We start from the raw sequence: 17,608 nt of genomic DNA on the forward strand, positions 1-17,608 counted from the left end.
TCAAGGAATTTGTCTAATTTATCTAATTTGTTAAATTTTTTGGACAAATTTTCATAATATTAGTATATTATCTTAAAAAAAATCTACAGCATCTGTACTGAATTCCCTTTTCATTTCTTATATTGGTAATTTGTTCCTGCTCTTTTTTTTATTACGGTAAGATACACATAAAACTTATCTTAACCATTTATAAGTGTACAGTTCAGTAGTATTAAATAGCTCACATTGCTGTCCAACGATCGCCAATCGCCAGCATCCATCCCCGTAATTCTCATCATCCTGTGAAACTGAAACCCTACACCCATTCACATCGTCTCCCTATTTTCCGCTCTCCCAGGCCCTGGCACCCGCCACCCTACTTTCTCTAGGATTTTGACCACCTTCTCCTACCTTTCCGGCTCCAGCCATCACCTGCCCACCCCCATTAGACCACCACATAGCAGTGGCCAATAACGTTGTTGTTTTTCTTTAAATCCCAAACTTCCTCTCGGTAAAATAAAAAATCACTCTGCTTCCACTTGTCAACTGGAAAGAACGACACAGGGTTTACACTTCACAGTGTGGTTGGGAAGGTTAACTGAATTATTACAAGAAAAGCACGAGAAAGCGGGTCCTGCTCCGGAAATCAGCCGCTTCTGTCACTCATAGCGGGTTTCTGACCCCCCAGACCAGGATGGCTCCCGCTCCCCGCCACCTGCGCCGCCGCCGCGCCCCCTCCCCGGGCTGCCCCCAGCGCCCGGGTACGCGAGCCCGAGCCCGGGCTCGCGCGACGGCCGAAGGCGGGATCCGCGAGGCGCGCCTGCGCGGGGCGCTCCGCCCATGACCGGGGCTTCTCTGGGATGCCCCTCCCCCCCGACCGCACTGCGCCTGCGCGCTCCAGGGCATTGGCTCCCCTCTCCGGACAGCGGAGCGTGTACGGCGGCGCATGCGCGCGAAGCCGGTTCCAGGGCGGGGCTTTCTACGCGGGCAGCCTGCGCACATTGCGCCTGCGCGAGCCGAGGGCGGTGGCTCGGGGTCTTGGTGGGTGCTGGCTGCCCCTCCGTGCCGGAGGTGTGGACGCCAACCTCAGCGGAGAAACGCGGCTGAGGTAGGTTTCCCGTGGGCAGCTCTGGCGGCTGGACCGCGCGTGGGGCAGGACATGCCAGGTGAGGGGTCCTCGCCCGATGTCGCGTCAGCGGGCGGTCCGAGGCCGCCGCCCCTTATCGAGATTTCTCCGCGCCTTCCCGCCTCTGTGCTAACCTCAAGCTTGGTGCCCCGCCCCCGCCAGGGCCACGCCCTCCCTCCGAGCACGCCTACGGCGCCACACCCATCGCCCCGCAGCCCCGCTACCTCCCCAACCACACCCACAGTGCCCCGCCCCTCCCTGAGCCCCGCCCCAGTGCCACGCCCACATCCCGTCTGCCTTTGGCTTCCGGGCCAATGTCCCACCCTCTCAGAGAGCAGGTCACAATTCCTTCCCTCACTACGCCGTCTGCTCTCGCATCACGCCCTGCCCCTCCCTTCATCCTCTCTTCCCCTGATTCTCTCCCCACCCCGTTGGCCACCTGCCCTTCAGGATCCTTGGCCCGCTCCCCCAACCCTACCCCGCTCCTCAACCGAGCTCCGCCCCATCCAGGCCCCGCCCCATTATCCCACCCTGGCCCCATCCGTCATCCCGGCCCCGCCCTCCCACCGGCCCAGCCCCATCCTGGTCCCACCGCCATGGCCCCGCCCGCCCACCAGGCCCCACCCCATTCTGGCCCCAATGCAGTGTTTCCAGCGAAAATGCAATGAATGTGTATTAGTATTTATAATTACAAACGTCACCCAAAGAAGTATTAGGTCTTGATTGATAAAGTGAAGCCCTCATTTTAAACAAAGAATTGCTGTATAATTGAAAAAAACACACATCCATCTCAGAGCGTAGTATGGGTTACACTGTCACTGGAAAAGTAAGATTGAGAATGAGAAGAAAAGACTCTGGGAGATGCAGACCTTGGTTCCTGTTAGTGGAAACACTTTAAAGCCTCAGATAGGAAATTCTAATTGGAGTTAAAGTTGTCAGGGTTCCAAGGAAAGAATTGACATCAATTTATTGTTTTAATTCAACCCAGTGATCTAACAGAAACTAACAGTCTTTGGCCAATGAACAATTAACACCTTGCAGGCTAGTGATGAAAATATACACTGTTTGGAGTTCATAAATTTTAAATGCTTTCAATTGATTTTGTAAGAATTGTGTTTATAAATTTCATTTCTGTTCATTCTTTACATTTATTTCCATTTGGTAGAGGAGCTTTTTCATGGACCTTAGAAGTTATGTGGAATTAATTATTATGCAACATAACAAGCATTTTTTCATTCTATCTCCTTTTAAAATAGAAATGGAGGGGAAAATGAAACATTAAAGCAGCAGCTATGTGCAGATCCCAAAGGAATTATGGCAACACCAGGTGACTGCCCCAGAAGTGAGTTGCAGGTAATTTCGGTTCTGCTGTGTGAGAACTTGTATTTAAAGACCAGGACCATTACAGAGAGTGGAGCTCAGCCCAGAGTGATGGCATTTTCCTTGGACCTTGGAGGGTGGCTAGTAACCAGGGGACGCTTCAATAGAGGAAATGCACAGTGTGTAAAGGTCACACATGACGTTCTGAAATGGGCACTGTAAACACTTCTCAGGAATCTAGGGTTCCATTTTTGGCACTTGAGCTGGTGAAGAAAGCACATTTTTTTTAAGTTATTTAAAAACATCCCAAACATAATATGTTAGAGACAGGTTGGACATTAGAAAAGATTTATATATTCATACTGTTTTTCTGCCTGGGACACACATATAATTTCATTCAAGTTAACAGTAAAAAAAAAAGTCACCTTAAATTTAAAGGAATGTCGATTATGTAAAGTTAAAAACCAGAATACTCTAAAAAATAATGTTTTTTAAAAAACATTTTCATGTCTGTGATGTCAATTTTAACATTTTTTTTTCTCTTTACATTCTAATTATCGTTCTAAATTCATTTGGGTTTTTATATATAGAAATTTTATTTGTAGTTGGATAATTTCATTAATCTGTTTCTTAAAATTATGAAAATATGGTTCTTAAAATATTAAAATTAATCATAAGATGTTTTAACTTCATGGATCTCTTAATTTTCTTTTGAGAAATTAAAAAACTACTGGAACATTTACAGAATAACATTGCAGACATCAAATATCAATACATATTACCCAGAAGTGGAAACTTGCTAACATTTTGTCATATTTACTTCAGAATATAAGTATATATATGAATGAAAAAGCATAAATAAAGTTTGTTCCCCAGTCCCATTCTTCTTTCTCTGTCTCAAGGGCAAACACTACTATGAATTATGAATTGATATTTGTGCTTCTGCACCATCTTTTATATTTTTATACCTTAAATAGGCATCTTTGAGCAACATATGATATTGTTTGTGTGTGCTTTTTAGAATTTACCTAAGTGGTGTCATAGTCTGTGTGTCCTCTGCAGCCTGCCTTTTCCACCTATGTTACTTCTGAGGGATTTGTCTTTAATGTATGGGTACAGCTGGTTTAGTCCTGAAGGATGGTCCCTGTAGTGTGTTCCTTATATGAAATGTATCACATTCACAGGTAGGTATGTAGGTCTGTTCAGTCTTACTGTTGTACGTTAGGTATATACCACATTTTATCTCTTTCCCTTTTGTTGGACACTTACATTGCTTCCAGTTTTTCTCTATTTCAAACAGTGCTGCAGTGACATCCTTCAATGTGTCTCTTTGTGCACATGTGCTCCAGGGTATTTACCCAATAATGGCATTGTAGGATGGAAGAGATTGCATATTTTCAGTTTTACTAGATAATGAGCAATTGTTCTCCCAGGTGGTTTACCAGTTCGCAGGTCTGCCGGGAGCCCAAAGTGCTTGCTAACACTTGAGAACATCAGGCTTTTTAATTTTGGTCAGTCTGTGGGTTAGAAATGGTATCTTGTGATTTTAGTTTTCCTGGTTATTTATGAGTCATGGTAGTATTTCAATAATATTTGTGTTTCTCCTGGTAATAGCATTCTTCATCACAGAAGAGATGCCTGATAGTCACAGTTTGCGTTTTATCTTTTTAGGATTTTATCAATTTTATGTTTTCAAAGAAACCTTTGTTAACTTTCTCTTGTCCATCTGTGTTCTCTTTCATTGATTTCTGCTTTTATTTCCTTTATTCTATTCTATTTGGGTTTAATTTTCTCTTTTCATAGCATCCTGAGATGGAAGCTTGGATCACTGATTTTAAACCTTTCTTTTCGTGTGTGTGTGTGTGTGTGTGTGTGTGTGTGTGTGTGTATCTTTAAAGCTGTTAACTTTTCCTCTATTCACTGCTATAGCTGCACCTCACACATTTAAATGCATTGTATTTTCATTATTGTTCACTTAAAATACTTTCTAATATATCACAGTGGAAATTAGAAATTTTCTGGGCTATTGAGAAGTGTGTTGCTTAATTTCCAAACGTGGGAAATTTTATATTAATTTAATTTTGGTTTGATTATGTTTGGTCAGAAAATATAACATTTCAATCTTTGGAAATTTATTCAGGCCTGCTTTATGATCTCATCGTAAGGGTTATTTGGTGGATGTTCCATGTGCACTTGCGGAGACTAAGTTATTCTGCAGTTGTTGGGTGTAGTGTTCAATGTCTTCACTGTCAAATGGGTTATTAGTATTGCTCAAATCTATATCCTGTTTGATGTTTTGTCCATCTGTTCTATCAATTACTGAGAGAGATGAGTTTCAAAAATCTCCACAGTGATTGTGGATTAGTCTATTTTTTTTGTTATTTCCTTTTGGGTCTATCACTTTTTGCTTCATACATTTTGAATCTCTTTTATTTGGTGCATATGTTTAGGTTAGTTTTTGTTTTCTAGATTAGTTGACCCTTTTATTTTTATGAAGTCTCTCTTTTTACCTATTAATACTTCTTGCCTTGCATCTACTTTGTCTTAGCGTTTGCATGGCACACAGACACATATATACCTATATTTTCAGCCAGACTAACTCCATATATTTAAAGTGTTCCTCTTGTAAGGAGCTTATAGTTATGTCTTTTATTTTCCTGTCGGATAATGTTTGCCATTTAATTGGAGTATTCAGTCCATTAACGTGTAACATAAGTCTAACATGAGCCTAACATCTTGCTGTTTGTTTTCTACTTGTCACAATTCTTCCTTTTTACCTTTCTCCATTCTTGCCTTCTTTTAGATTAATAAAATATTTTCTATAATTCCATGTTATCTCCTCTGTTGACTTTTTAGCTGTACCTTTTTGGGCTGGCCAAAAAATTTCGTTTTTTCTGAAGATGTTATGGAAAAACCTGAACAAACTTTCTGGCCAGCCCAACATTATCCTAATGGTTACCCAAGAAATTATGATATGCATCCTTAACCTATTCGAGTCTTTTTCTTTTTGACCACTTCAGAAGAATCCTGTAAATTAGTTCCATTTACCAGCCGCTATTTTTGTGCTGTTGTTACAACATATTTTACTTCTATATATGCTATAAACCCCACAATAAATTATTATTGTTTCTCTGTACTATCAAAAGTCTTTTTTATAAAGTATAAGTAATAGTGTTTCCCCACATGTTTACCTTTTCTGGAGTCTTTACACCTATTCCTCTGGCAAAAATTAAAGACGGTTACTCCATGCACTGCTGGTGAAGTGTGAAGTGCCGCGTCCTTTATGGAAAGAATCTGACAAATGTTTGAGTGAAAACTATGTTTATGTTTCAGCCCTGTCAGTCTATCCCATAGAGATAAAATGTCATCATGTCAGGATAAATGTGCACAGACGTTTGTGGTGGTAGAAAACTGGACATCCAGAGAAAGTCCATCAGTCGAAGATGACTTAAGGCTCAGGCAGAATCCCCGCTGCAGAATGTTATGTAGCCATATGTTATGTATGTACATGTGTACGTACATAACATATATACGTATGTTATGTAGAGTTCTGCAGGTGGGGAGTTTGCCACAAGTTATTGTGTGAGTGAAAAAAGAAAAATTTTAAAAAACTGGTATCTTTTACAAAAAGCGATGTCAAAAGAAAAAATAAATTGTGTGTGTGCACGTGTGTGTGCACGCACGTGTGACACGAGCACAGGTGTGGGGACCGTCCTCCCTCTCCATGCTGTCCATGTACACCAGGCGACCGTGAGGATCGGGGGTGTGGGGGGCCGGTGACAGACAGCGCGGGTGGAGCCGGACAGGATGAGGGTGAGCAGAAACGAATCGTGTTACTGTGATAGGAAATGTGCAAAGGATGCAAACAGGTGATTATTAAAATAAAGACGACTAATGTATAGGTAAAATCATATTTGATCACTATTAATCAAAGGAAGGCAAATGGAGGTAACCAAGAGGTAATTTCTCGCCTTCAGACTGGCAGAGGCTGCAGTGATTAACATCCACTGTTGATCGGGCGCAGGGAACTCACGAGGCTCCGTCCTCACATGCAGGAGCTCGAGCGGCCGCCCCATGGAAGGCATCGGGTGGTGGTATCAAAGCCGTAAAAGACCTTGACCCTCAGTGTCATATTCAGGAATTTATCCTAAGAAAATTATCAGGGACAGACCAATTCATATTAAAGTTCACCTTAACATAATTTATACTAGTCAAAACTGAAAACAGTTTAAATGTTTATAGGAGATTTGATAAATAAGTTACAATAATTCATGGAATGGAATACTATGAGATACTGAAAACGTGCTTAGAAGTGTATTTAATAATGGGGAAAAATGTTCAGAATTTAATAAGTGCAAAATATGTCATAAGGCAGAGTTTTATGATCCCGGTAAACACCGTATAAGGAGGTATTGCGTGTACACGTGAAGAAAGCCTGAAGTGCTGCAACGGTTACGTGTCACCGTCACTGGTCTCTGACCAATGAGCAAGCTCACACTTAGCTTTAATTTTCCTCCTTGTGCTCTTGTTCTTCCACACATTTTCTAAAATGAACATGAACGATGGTTACATTTAGGAAAATCTGTTTAAACGTATGTCCGGGCGGGGTTGCTGCAGTGAACTGGATCGCGAGCTGGGGCCCTGCCGCCTCTGGGGTGGCCTCCAGGGAGACCCGTTTGGACATAAAGGGAGGCGGGCCGCGTGCAGCCGAGACCCAGGGCGCCCCCTCCGAGTCCTGAGCTGCAGTGCGCCCTGAGGGCTGCGCCCTGCCCCCTGTCGGCCCTCAGCACGGCCGCCCAGCTCTGCCCTCGGGTCTGACGCCCAGGCAGGGCTGCTTTCTCCTGGGCCGGTCACCACCTTCAGAGCGTTGCTGCTGACGGGGTCAGTCACTAAGTGGTCACTCACGGTGCCTCTTTCTTGTTCTTTCTCTGACGTTCGCTTAAGGATGCGAGTCATTTTGTACTAGAGACTAAAGTCAAGGTGGAGGGAGGGTGAGATCCTTTCATTCTGCTGGTGGAGACGACCCCCAGTGTTTGTAGGATGAAAACGTGGTCACGTGAATCTTGATTTGAAACCATCCTAATAACCTGGAGCCAAGAGAGACAGACAGAGACGGAGACAGAGAGAGAGGCAGAGGTGGAGAGAGACAGAGACGGAGATGGAGACGGAGACAGAGAGAGAGGCAGAGACAGACGGAGAGGGACAGGCGGAGAAAGAGAAACAGGCGGAGATGGAGACGGAGACAGAGACAGACAGAGACAGAGAGACGGAGAGGGACAGAGGCGGAGAAAGAGAAACAGAGGTGGAGACAGATACAGAGAGAGAGGCAGAGACAGACAGAAAGGGACAGAGACAAACAGACGGCGACAGAGAGACGGAGAGGACAGAGGCGTAGAGAGAGACAGAAACAGATGGAGACAGAGACAGGGAGGCAGAGACAGAGGCGGAGCGAGACAGATGGAGAGACAGGCAGAGGGAAGGGCGGAGAGGAATGGCAGCCCCACAGTCACCTCCCTTTCTCCCTTGCTTTGAACAGGAGGGAGAGGACCCCGCCGTGCAGGGTGAGGAGGGGAACCTCCAGGGTAGTGTGCACCCCGAGGAGTTCGTGGCCATCGCAGACTATTCTGCCACCGATGAGACGCAGGTAGCCATGTGGGCTTATGCTTTGTGGATTCAGCATGTTCAGGGACAGGATTAGATGTAAAATTTGCAGAAGTCATAGCAGATTTAAATAAAGAAGTATTCAGATACTTCACAGCCACAGGAGACCTGTGGGTGACCCTCCCAGCCTGACAAATTCGGGTCCCAAGCCTGATGTGAAGGATCCCCGGGTGAGGAACGGGGGGTGGAGGTACCTGCTTCAGTTTCTGCTTTGAAACCCTTACTTAGAACCTATTCTAATTAATGAAAAATTGGGTGTAAAATAAAAATATCTACTTGAATGTAGCATTCTTTACTTTGTAATAGGAATTTCTTAGCATAAGCCTCCAGTAACCGAATCAGCTACCACCCAGCTGAGTTACGGTGAAGGGGCTGTTAGAAATTTTGTTCTAAGAAATTTACACTGTTTGAAAATGTTTAATCTTTTTTTAAAAAAAAATCAGTTAAGGTGTGCTTTTGTTTCGTGTAGATATTCCACAAAAATCTTAAAATCCTGGTATCATTTTCATATATTGTCAGTTGATGCATTTACCCATTGACTCCTTTTCGAAATTGCTGTGATTTGGGCCCCAGTGATGGGGGATTTATCACTGAAATACGAACTACAGGTTTTTCTTTAATTTTCATTTCTCTGTATGTTTTTATAGCTCAGCTTTTTGAGAGGAGAGAAAATTCTCATCCTGAGACAAACCACTGCCGACTGGTGGTGGGGTGAGCGTGCCGGCTGCTGCGGGTACATCCCGGCGAACCACCTGGGGAAGCACGTGGAGGACTGGGGCCCCGAGGACTCGTGGCAGGATGAGGAGTACTTCGGCAGCTACGGGACCCTGGTACTGCCTCCCTTGCCCGCCCGGCCGGCTGGCGCTAGCTTCTCGCTAGTTTTAGGTTCTAAGTTTAAAAATAATTTCTGGGCTTCTACTCCTCATTCAGAGCAGGGCCCACAGATGTTTTCTTCACCTTAGCTGCTCAGCCCTGCCATCCAAATGCTGAAGCAGCTGTACAAAACTTCAAGTGAGCAGGGCTGTGTTCCAATAAAACTTTATCCGTAGACACTGAAATTTGACTTCCATATGATTTTCATGTGTCATATTCTTCTTTTGATTTTTAAAAACCGTTTAAAAATGTAAAAGCCATTCTTAGCTTGTAGGCCATATAAAAGTAGGTGGTGGGCTGGACTGGCCCACGGGCTGTAATGTGCAGACCACTGGTTTAGAGGTATTGTTTGAGCAATGGAGGTATGAACCTTTCTCAGTATTAAAAAAAAAAAGTAATAAATTTTACATTAAAAATGATATACAGATGTAAATCTTGCAGCGTAGGGGTACAATTCCCCACGAGCCACTTCCCGGGCTGTGGAAGTTTTCCAGAGAAGTTGCTTGGATTTTATTAGCAGAGTCGTTTGGAGGGGCTGAGAGGCGTGGAAGGGGAGGGGGGGCGGAGGGTGGGTAGGGAGCGTGTGTGTACAGTGTAGGAGTCTAAGGCTGTACGGGGGGGCGGGGAAGAGTGGTTCATACTTACCTGGCAGGGGAGATACCATGATCATGAAGGTGGTTTTCCCAGGATGAGTCTCACCCATTGCACTGGGGGTGTGCTGACGCTTGCGATTTCTCCAAATGGGAGAAACTCGACTGCATAATTTGTGGTAGTGGGGGACTGCGTGCGCGCTTTCCCCCCGCAACTGGTGTTTAACAGTAGAGTTAGTTTGTGTAGATTATTAAATAAAAGAAACATTCGGTTCGTAAAAAAAAAAAAAAAAAAAAAAAATTATATAAATCAACAGTAATACCTATAAATAACTAGCTTATTAGTTTGTTTTTTTTCCAATGTGAATAAAGACCCAAAGTCCTGTGGTACAGACAACCCTGTTTATATTTTAAACTAAATAAAACTAAATGCATGATGAACGTTGCAAATACAATGTTGAGTGAAAGAAGCAAGACATCAAAGAATACCTTATGTTTGATTCAATTATATAAGTTATAAGGCAGCGTTAAAAGGTGTTGCCTATGAATGTATAAATAAGTGGTGGAGCTCTAGAGATCAGGGACCTGATTCCCCTGAGAATCTGGATGGGGGTTACTGGTAAGGGGGGGTTCTATGTTTGGCAAGGCCGGGTGAGATGGTCCAGGGTGCTGGCAGGGTTCTGGTGTGGGCACAGGAGTGTTTGGAATGTAGCTATGTTAAGTAAACTCTAAAGTACTTTTTAGTGTACTTTTTTGTAGATATATCATATTTGACAATTAAAAATGTTAAAGGAAATGAAAAACCACTGATGTGTGTACATATTTAGAGGTTTCCATCTACTAAGAAAGACATAGTGATAATCTGAAGTCTGTCTCCTCACTCTGCTCCTTGAGATTTCTTTCAGCAACAGTGTTTATGCTTCTTCCAAATCTAAGCTGCATCTGTTTTATTCTTTTAAATTTATAGAAGAGGAATAGTTCCACACACACTGTTTTTCACCTTGCTCTTCTCATGCAGCTGTACTGTTTTGAAGGTCTGTTCTTTACAACAGCTGCGGAGTATTGTGTTGATTTGAAAAGGATCATATTTAGTTTTCATCACAGCAAGCAATGCTGTAATGGATGTCCTCCTACATAAATCCTGCTAAACCTTTGCTGGAATTTCCACTGGGTAAATTTGAAGGGTGTACATATGTGTTTTTTACTTGGGTGGATCTTGCCAAGTTGCCTGCCAGAAAGATACCAACAGCATAGAATTGTGCTGTTGGTATTTCACCACCACAAGTCTTCAGAATGAAAAAAGATTTCCAATCTTAAAGGTGAAATATGTATCGCGGTTTTGATTTACATTTTTTAAAGTGAGATTGATCCTCTTTCATATTTTATTGGCCTTTTGTATTTCTTATTTTTTGATAAACTTTCATATAATTTGCCCATTTTTCGTTTGATTTCTGTCAATTTATATGTTAAATAGGCAGTTTAGCTTGTATTTATATGTATCACACTGACCATTTGCTGCTGTTTTTCCCCCATGGAACTTTTTATCTTTATATGGTCTAATTTGTCCTTCTTTTCTTTGTAGCTTCTGCGTTTGTGTCCTATTTTCAAGGCCTTCACTCCGAGATTATAAATATCCATGCTTTCTTTTAGAACTTTTGTGATCGCATTTTTAACAATGAAATATTTAAATCAATCTGGAATTTACTTGTAAAGAATAAGGTAAAATTCCGACTTAATTTCCCCACAAATATCCAGCTGTTCCAGCTTTTGGTTAATCTTCCTTTTCTGCATAATGTGCAACGCTCATTTATCATATGTCAAATTGTTAGGGTCTGTTTTGGGAATCTCTGTTCTGTGTCATTGATCCGGTTATTTCTTCTGCACGTCCAGATGCTTTTTAATGATTGGAAGAGCTAGGCCTCTAGCAGTTCTCCTAATTTTTAGCATTGTCATGGCCTCGTCTGTTTATTTTTTTGAAACTGTTGCCAGCAAATTTTGGCTCCCTGTGCACCGATGCCGAATAGAAATACAGAGACAGAGATTTGGAGGATAAGAAATAGAGAGGCTTTGTATTTTCTTTGCCAGGCAAAGGGAAGACCCAGCAGGCTAGCGCCTCAAGAACTGTGCCCCCTCCTCCTGGGCAATTACAGGGGGTCTTGTAGGTGGAACTCACAGTCCAGGATAAGTGATAGGATCAAAGTGGTGAAGGTCTTGCATCCTTCTTCTTCTTGCAGTATTTTAAAACAGTCACTGCTGGCGTCAGGCAGCCTGGTAATTGGGTCCGTTCATCTCTGGGTTATCGGCCTGCGACCTTTCTGAAATGTAAACAGATACAAGGGGTGACTTGCTACAAGTGAATGCATCGAGAGTAAATGCCAGGTGCAGGGTACCATTCATATGGAATCAGAGTAATTAGCTCTGTTTAGCTTTGTGAAGGACAAGTCTAGCTACAAGTGTTTGTTAGTAGTAACAGCTAAAGATTAACCAAGATGGCTTAACTCTTTCAGGCCTGTTTATGCTGTTTCCCCAGCCTGTTCATTGTTGCTTATTGTTCTTGTTTATCAGAAAAGTCTCATTTCTATTTTTGCTGCAACAAAACTAATTTTATTATCGTTTTGTTGGCTCCTCCTCCACCCCTGTCCAGGTGTTTGGCATTCTAATGTCTTACATGGAAAACGTGCATTAATTTAGGGAGAAGTGACATCTTTGTGATGACTTTTCTCATTTCTTAAGCCTTGTGTTATGTGTCAGAGTTTTAAGGTTTTAATCATACAGGGTTGTGTACCTTTCTAGGTAAATCTGTTCCTAGATATTGTTGTGTATTGTTGTAAATGGTTGGGTGAAGCGTTCTATCAGTTGGATTAAGTTGGCTGAAAGTGTTGTTCACGTCTCTGTCTTTTCTGATTTTCTGCTTCTGTCAGTTACTGAGAGAAGGGTGTCGAAGTCTCTGACTATAATTGGGAATTTGTCTGTTTCTTGTTGCATTTTTACTGGCTTTTGCTTTGTGTATTTTGAAGCTGTTATTAGGTCCGAGAATATTTAGAATTCTGATGTCCTCTTGCTGAAGTGATTCCTGTGTTGTCACGACCTGATGCTCTTCGCTCTGAAGTGTATCGTGTCCGAGGCGAATGCAGCCATGCCAGCCTCCTCCCCTGGGGCCTCCGCATCCTGCTCTGGCTCGGCGTCAGGGTGGCCCCGCAGGCAGGACAGCTGGGTCTCGACTCCGTCCACCTTGGTGGCCTCCCTTTGTCCGTCTCCGAGGAGCCACGGGGCTCCCGAGGCCCGTGCAGGCCTCCTGTTGGTGCTGACCTGGTCTGGGTGGCCGGGCCGTCTGTCCCCCTGTGCGTGGCGCCGCTTGAGCTGGGTCTCCATGGCGTGGGGCGTGGGGACGGGTGCTGGGGGCGCCGCCTCGCTGGCAGCCGGGGCTCCAGCAGCCTCTGTGGCCCCAAACTGTCTGGAGGAGCCTTGCTCTGCCTCCCTGGGGACCGGCCGATGCCCGTGGAGCGTGTCCTCAGGTTGGGAGTCCCGCCCGCCGTGTGGCTGGGGACCTGCGCTCAGGCCCGAGCGCCGGCGCAGAGGCTCCTGCTGTCCCCAGGCAGCGAGGGGAGTCACGTGGGGGGCCTTGCGGGCCCCGCGCGGAGAGGACACAGTGGGGCCCGTGCGCCTCCCGCAGCCTCTCCCAGGCTTGGCCGTTCGCTCTCGGTGGATCGTGGCCACGTTGTGTCTGGACGGGAATGTGGCCGCTCCTCCACCGCCACCTCCGTGGTCCACACCTGCTTCTCCGCTCCCCTGGCTGTTGGGGTGGTGCAGCCCGCTGAGCAGGGAGGGTTCCGGAAGCTTCCCTCTCATTCCTTCACTGTCTACTCTTGCTTGTGTCTGCTGCATATTTTGGCCTTTTATTTTTTAAACGCTGTCACTCGTAGTTTAGGGGTGGGGTGGCGGGGCCGAGCGGGTAGGTCAGGCTCTAACCCTCCGCCTTAAGCCAGAGCTCGGCATAGCTCCAGCTACAGGCAGTGATCCTCCCTTCATGTGTATTTCCCCTAGAAACTTCACTTGGAGATGTTGGCAGACCAGCCACGAACGACTAAGTACCACCACGTTATCCTGCAGAATAAAGAATCCCTGAAAGATAAAGTGATTCTGGATGTCGGCTGTGGAACTGGGATCATCAGCCTCTTCTGTGCACATTATGCTCAGCCGAGAGCAGTGAGTAGGAGGCAGCAGCCCTTTCACAACTTCCGAGCCGGGTCTTGGTGAAGCGCCCGCCACGTAGGTGAAACCGGCGGCGTGTTCTTGCAGGCTGAGCCCGCCAGAGGCTGCGACGTGGGTTTAATGAGTCGCAGACAGCACAGAGTGCATAGGACAGAATAGAAAATATCCCAGTGAGTTGCAGCTGGTGGGCTGTGTTTGTGAAACTTATTTCAGTCACGCAAGGAGACACGTGCGTCCACGTGTCTGGGCTGGGCTGCTTGTGTAGACCACTGTCCCGTGTCCTCCGCCGCCGAAAGTGAGCCTTGGCAGGGCCAGGGTGGACCACTCTCTGGGACCCCTGCTGGGCTCCTGTTCTGCTCCTCCCATTAAAGCCCGTCCGGGCCACGGAGAGGTGCCGCCTCTCGACGGCCCCAGCACAGGTGGGTGAGGTTCCTAGCTCACAGGTGCCACCGCAGGGCAGTGACCGCCCGAGTCCAGACCCTGCCAGAACCAGGACATAGCATTCAGGACCTCCTGAGGATCTGGATTTGTAATTAGCCGCTGAGACCCTAAAAGTCTGACTGTTCAGTCGAGTGCCAAGAATCTCCTGAGTCGGTTATGGACTGTGTCGCTGCGTGTGTCGGAACCTGGGGCCCTGGGGTGGGCGGCCCACGTGGGTGCAGAGGCTTCTGTCCACCTGCAGCCCTGTGTTTGCGTTTAGGCAGAAAGTGGAGTTACGTGTAGAGGCAGGTCCTCCCGGGGCTCCGTCAGGTGGAGGCGGCACAGCATGGCCGTCCACCGCTGCCGTCCGGCGCGCCGCCTGCCTTCCGTTGCTGGCTCTGACTCAGCCGAGGAGACTCAGGCTTGGGGAGAGTGGACGGCGGGCCGTGGTCTGGGGCCGGGGCGCGCACGGATGGTGCTTCTGTCACGTGCAGGTGTACGCGGTGGAGGCCAGTGAGATGGCCCAGCACACAGGGCAGCTGGTCATGCAGAACGGCTTCGCTGACGTCATCACCGTGTTCCAGCAGAAGGTGGAGGACGTGGTGCTGCCGGAGAAGGTGGACGTGCTGGTGTCTGAGTGGATGGGGACCTGCCTGCTGGTAAGGGGCAGCGGGCACTGCTGGGGCGGCTGCTCTGGGCTCTGGAATCTTCATAAATCATGATTCATTCTGACTTTTTTCCTGAGGTGATGTGTAATTGATTTCTTGTGTGAACAGTGTCTTGAATATTTAACTGATTAAAAAAATGCTGTTATGAGAAACCTAAATCAAAGTTAATGTGACTTTCTCGTGAGTGATTTACATAAACCCTCTTCTCTTTGGGAAGCTGCGCATATCCAGTGCTTGATGTGTGAGGCTGTTTTCAATGCCGGCAGAATCTTGTCTGCAGCGCCTGGTTTGCCTCCGTGACCAGCTCGAGGCCCAGGCTCTCCCACATTCTCTCCCCAGTCTCACGTGGGTTGGGGTGGAGAGTTTTCTGGTTCTGCCCACCCACGCTGCTCATGAACTCTCTGTGCTCCGAGGGTAAGTGAGAGGTGGGTGGAAGCCGGGCCTGTGGGTCTCCTCAGACCCTCGGTCCAGCCCCCTTTCTGGCTCAGCAGTCTGAAGTTTAGTCTCTGTCAAAACCCAGAAAAATGACATCTGGGGGAAGGGGAAGGGAGCACCACCAGGGTTTCCAGCAAGAAATCCATTTAAATAGTAAGTGAGTAACATATGAATAATAAGAATGCTGGCCCTAGCTTCTTACAGATCGCAAAGATTGAGGAAAATGATAGCAAATGACATTGGGCCTTTAGCTTTGTTGAAATTGTGTTGTCTGGAGATAGAGTGTAAATAGACTCAACGTCCATGATATAATTTTGTTGTTAATAACAGCTGTGGATTCACAAGATGATGCACGGGAAAAAGGTACTTGCTACACCTTTAATCCATGAAGTGGGCATTGGCCTTTGCCCCCAGAACGCCAGCGTTCTTTCGGTAAATGTTATTGAGCACCTTGGGGTGGTGGGGACACAGAGCCTGGCTGCGGTGATGTGTCCTTTGGCGCGGTGCGGGTCGGGGAAGCCTGGCTGCCTAGGGTCCCGCTCTGCCCCTGGGAGAGGTTATGTGGAGACAGAGAGGAGGGGTGGGGGGAGGGGAGGGGGAAGAGGGAGGAGGGGAGGGGTGCAGGGGGTGGAGAGGGGGCGGGGCGCAGAAACCTGGGATTCGGTGTCCTTGCCCCTGTGCGCCCGAAGCCCGGTGGTGTGGGCCGGGGGCGGGACTGCATGTGTCCAGCCGGGGAGGCTGGACTCGGGCTCTCTGCCTCCCCGGACTTGCGTGTGTCAGGTAGCCAGCCAACGGCATCCAGGACTTGGAAGGAGTGGGGTAGGGGTCATGATGCGGAGGCCCCAGGACTGCAGGGCACGGTGAGGCCTGTAGAGCAGAGGGGGGATGGTGCAGGGACCTGTGGGGCGTGCGGGGGCGGGGCCTTGGGGGCACAGCAGAGGCCGCTGGGGGTGCGCCGGCCGAGGGGGCGGCTGAGGAAAGGGCTGGAGGGGGGCGGAGGGGTGGGCCAGCGGGGTTGGGGAGGCTTGTTCACCCGCAGGTGCAGGGTTCGCGGAGGGGGCGTGGCCGGGCCGGGAGGGGGCGTGGTCACGGGAGGCAGCTGGAGCAGAGCACGTGCAACGAAGCGGTGGAGAAAGCCCGTGGCACTCTGTGGTCCCCGCCTGTCCACTGCGGGACGTATGGTCAGAGGGGCAGTGAGGACTGTGGCGACAGGACAGTGAGGACAGCCTGGGGTACCGAGTGGCTCAGGGCGAAGCGCCTGACCATGTGGAGCTGGAGGGCCTGGTGGTTTTGTGCAGACCGGGAGGGGCCGTGTGGCGGTGGTGGCCGTTGTGGGCCAAGTGGCAGGCGTGGAGACGGGACTGTGAGTCCGGCAGTATCACAGATCCATCAGCTGGACCATACCGTGTCGCACACAGAACCCTCCGTCCCCTGTGGCTGCCCCTCTTCTTCTGCGCTCTTTTGCCTTCCTGGCATCTCCCCTCCTGTCCGCTGTCTGCTCTCAGACCTTAGGTCCCCAGTCTCCCTCCCATCTTCCTACTCTGCTGCTGCCATGTAGAAAGTTGGGAAACAAACCCAAATATACGTGTATTTAGTTTATAATAATAAGAGGTTTCTAATCAATGAGGTACAGCTATATAATCATTCAAAGATGGGGCTGAAGCAATTGACAATTTTGGAGAAAATGGTTAGATTCTTCCTCATACCATATGCTGAAATAAATTCCAGATGGGTTATAGAGTTAAGCTTTTTTTTTTTTTTTTTAAGGAAAGAAACATGAAACAATCACTAAAAATATATCTGATGTTGGAATGGGAAGATCTTGCTAAGAACAAAGCACATAGAGAAACTATAAAATATTTGATTAATTTTATGAGACCAGCATTACACTAATACCAAAACCAAAGTTAGTACAAAAAATGAAAACTACAGACCAGTAGCACTCATGAACATTGATGTAAAAATCCTTGAAAATCATAGCAAATTGAATTGAGCAATACATAAGTTGAATACCACACTGCAACAGAGGAGAGATTATCTTCAGAATTCAAGGCTGGTTTAGTATAAGTCATTCAATGTAATTGACTGTATTAATAATCTAAAGAAGAAAAATCACATGACTACCAATTAATGCACAAAAATTTGACAAAATTCAAAATACTTAATTTCTGTTATGATTTCTTTTTTGACCCATGTTGTTATTTAGAAGTGTGTTTAATCTCCAAGTATTTTGAATTTTACAGTTATCTTTCTGTTACTGATTTCTAGTTTACTTCCACTGTGGTCTGAGAGAAGGCACTGTATGATTTCTATTCTTTTACATT

At 46.6% G+C, this 17,608-nt stretch overlaps 1 protein-coding gene and 1 non-coding gene across 2 annotated transcripts in view; both read left to right on the top strand.

Annotated features, from left to right (window-relative positions):
• The first annotated feature begins 936 nt into the window (after positions 1–936).
• Positions 937–17,608, top strand: part of PRMT2 (protein arginine methyltransferase 2) — a 39,251-nt gene continuing 22,579 nt past the window's right edge. Inside the window, exons 1-7 of the mRNA XM_068547263.1 lie at positions 937–1,087; positions 2,362–2,458; positions 7,962–8,069; positions 8,734–8,916; positions 13,594–13,755; positions 14,676–14,840; positions 15,615–15,716. Of these exons, the coding sequence (XP_068403364.1) occupies positions 2,420–2,458; positions 7,962–8,069; positions 8,734–8,916; positions 13,594–13,755; positions 14,676–14,840; positions 15,615–15,716 (759 nt within the window). The 5' untranslated portion in view covers positions 937–1,087; positions 2,362–2,419. The remainder of the gene's footprint in view (positions 1,088–2,361; positions 2,459–7,961; positions 8,070–8,733; positions 8,917–13,593; positions 13,756–14,675; positions 14,841–15,614; positions 15,717–17,608) is intronic.
• LOC137766926 (U1 spliceosomal RNA) lies at positions 9,597–9,760 on the top strand. The gene has a single exon (XR_011074452.1). It is a non-coding gene; the product is annotated as a U1 spliceosomal RNA (small nuclear RNA).

This window comes from Eschrichtius robustus, chromosome 6 (assembly GCF_028021215.1).
Source record: "Eschrichtius robustus isolate mEscRob2 chromosome 6, mEscRob2.pri, whole genome shotgun sequence".
In the NCBI taxonomy this organism is placed as follows: domain Eukaryota; kingdom Metazoa; phylum Chordata; class Mammalia; order Artiodactyla; family Eschrichtiidae; genus Eschrichtius; species Eschrichtius robustus.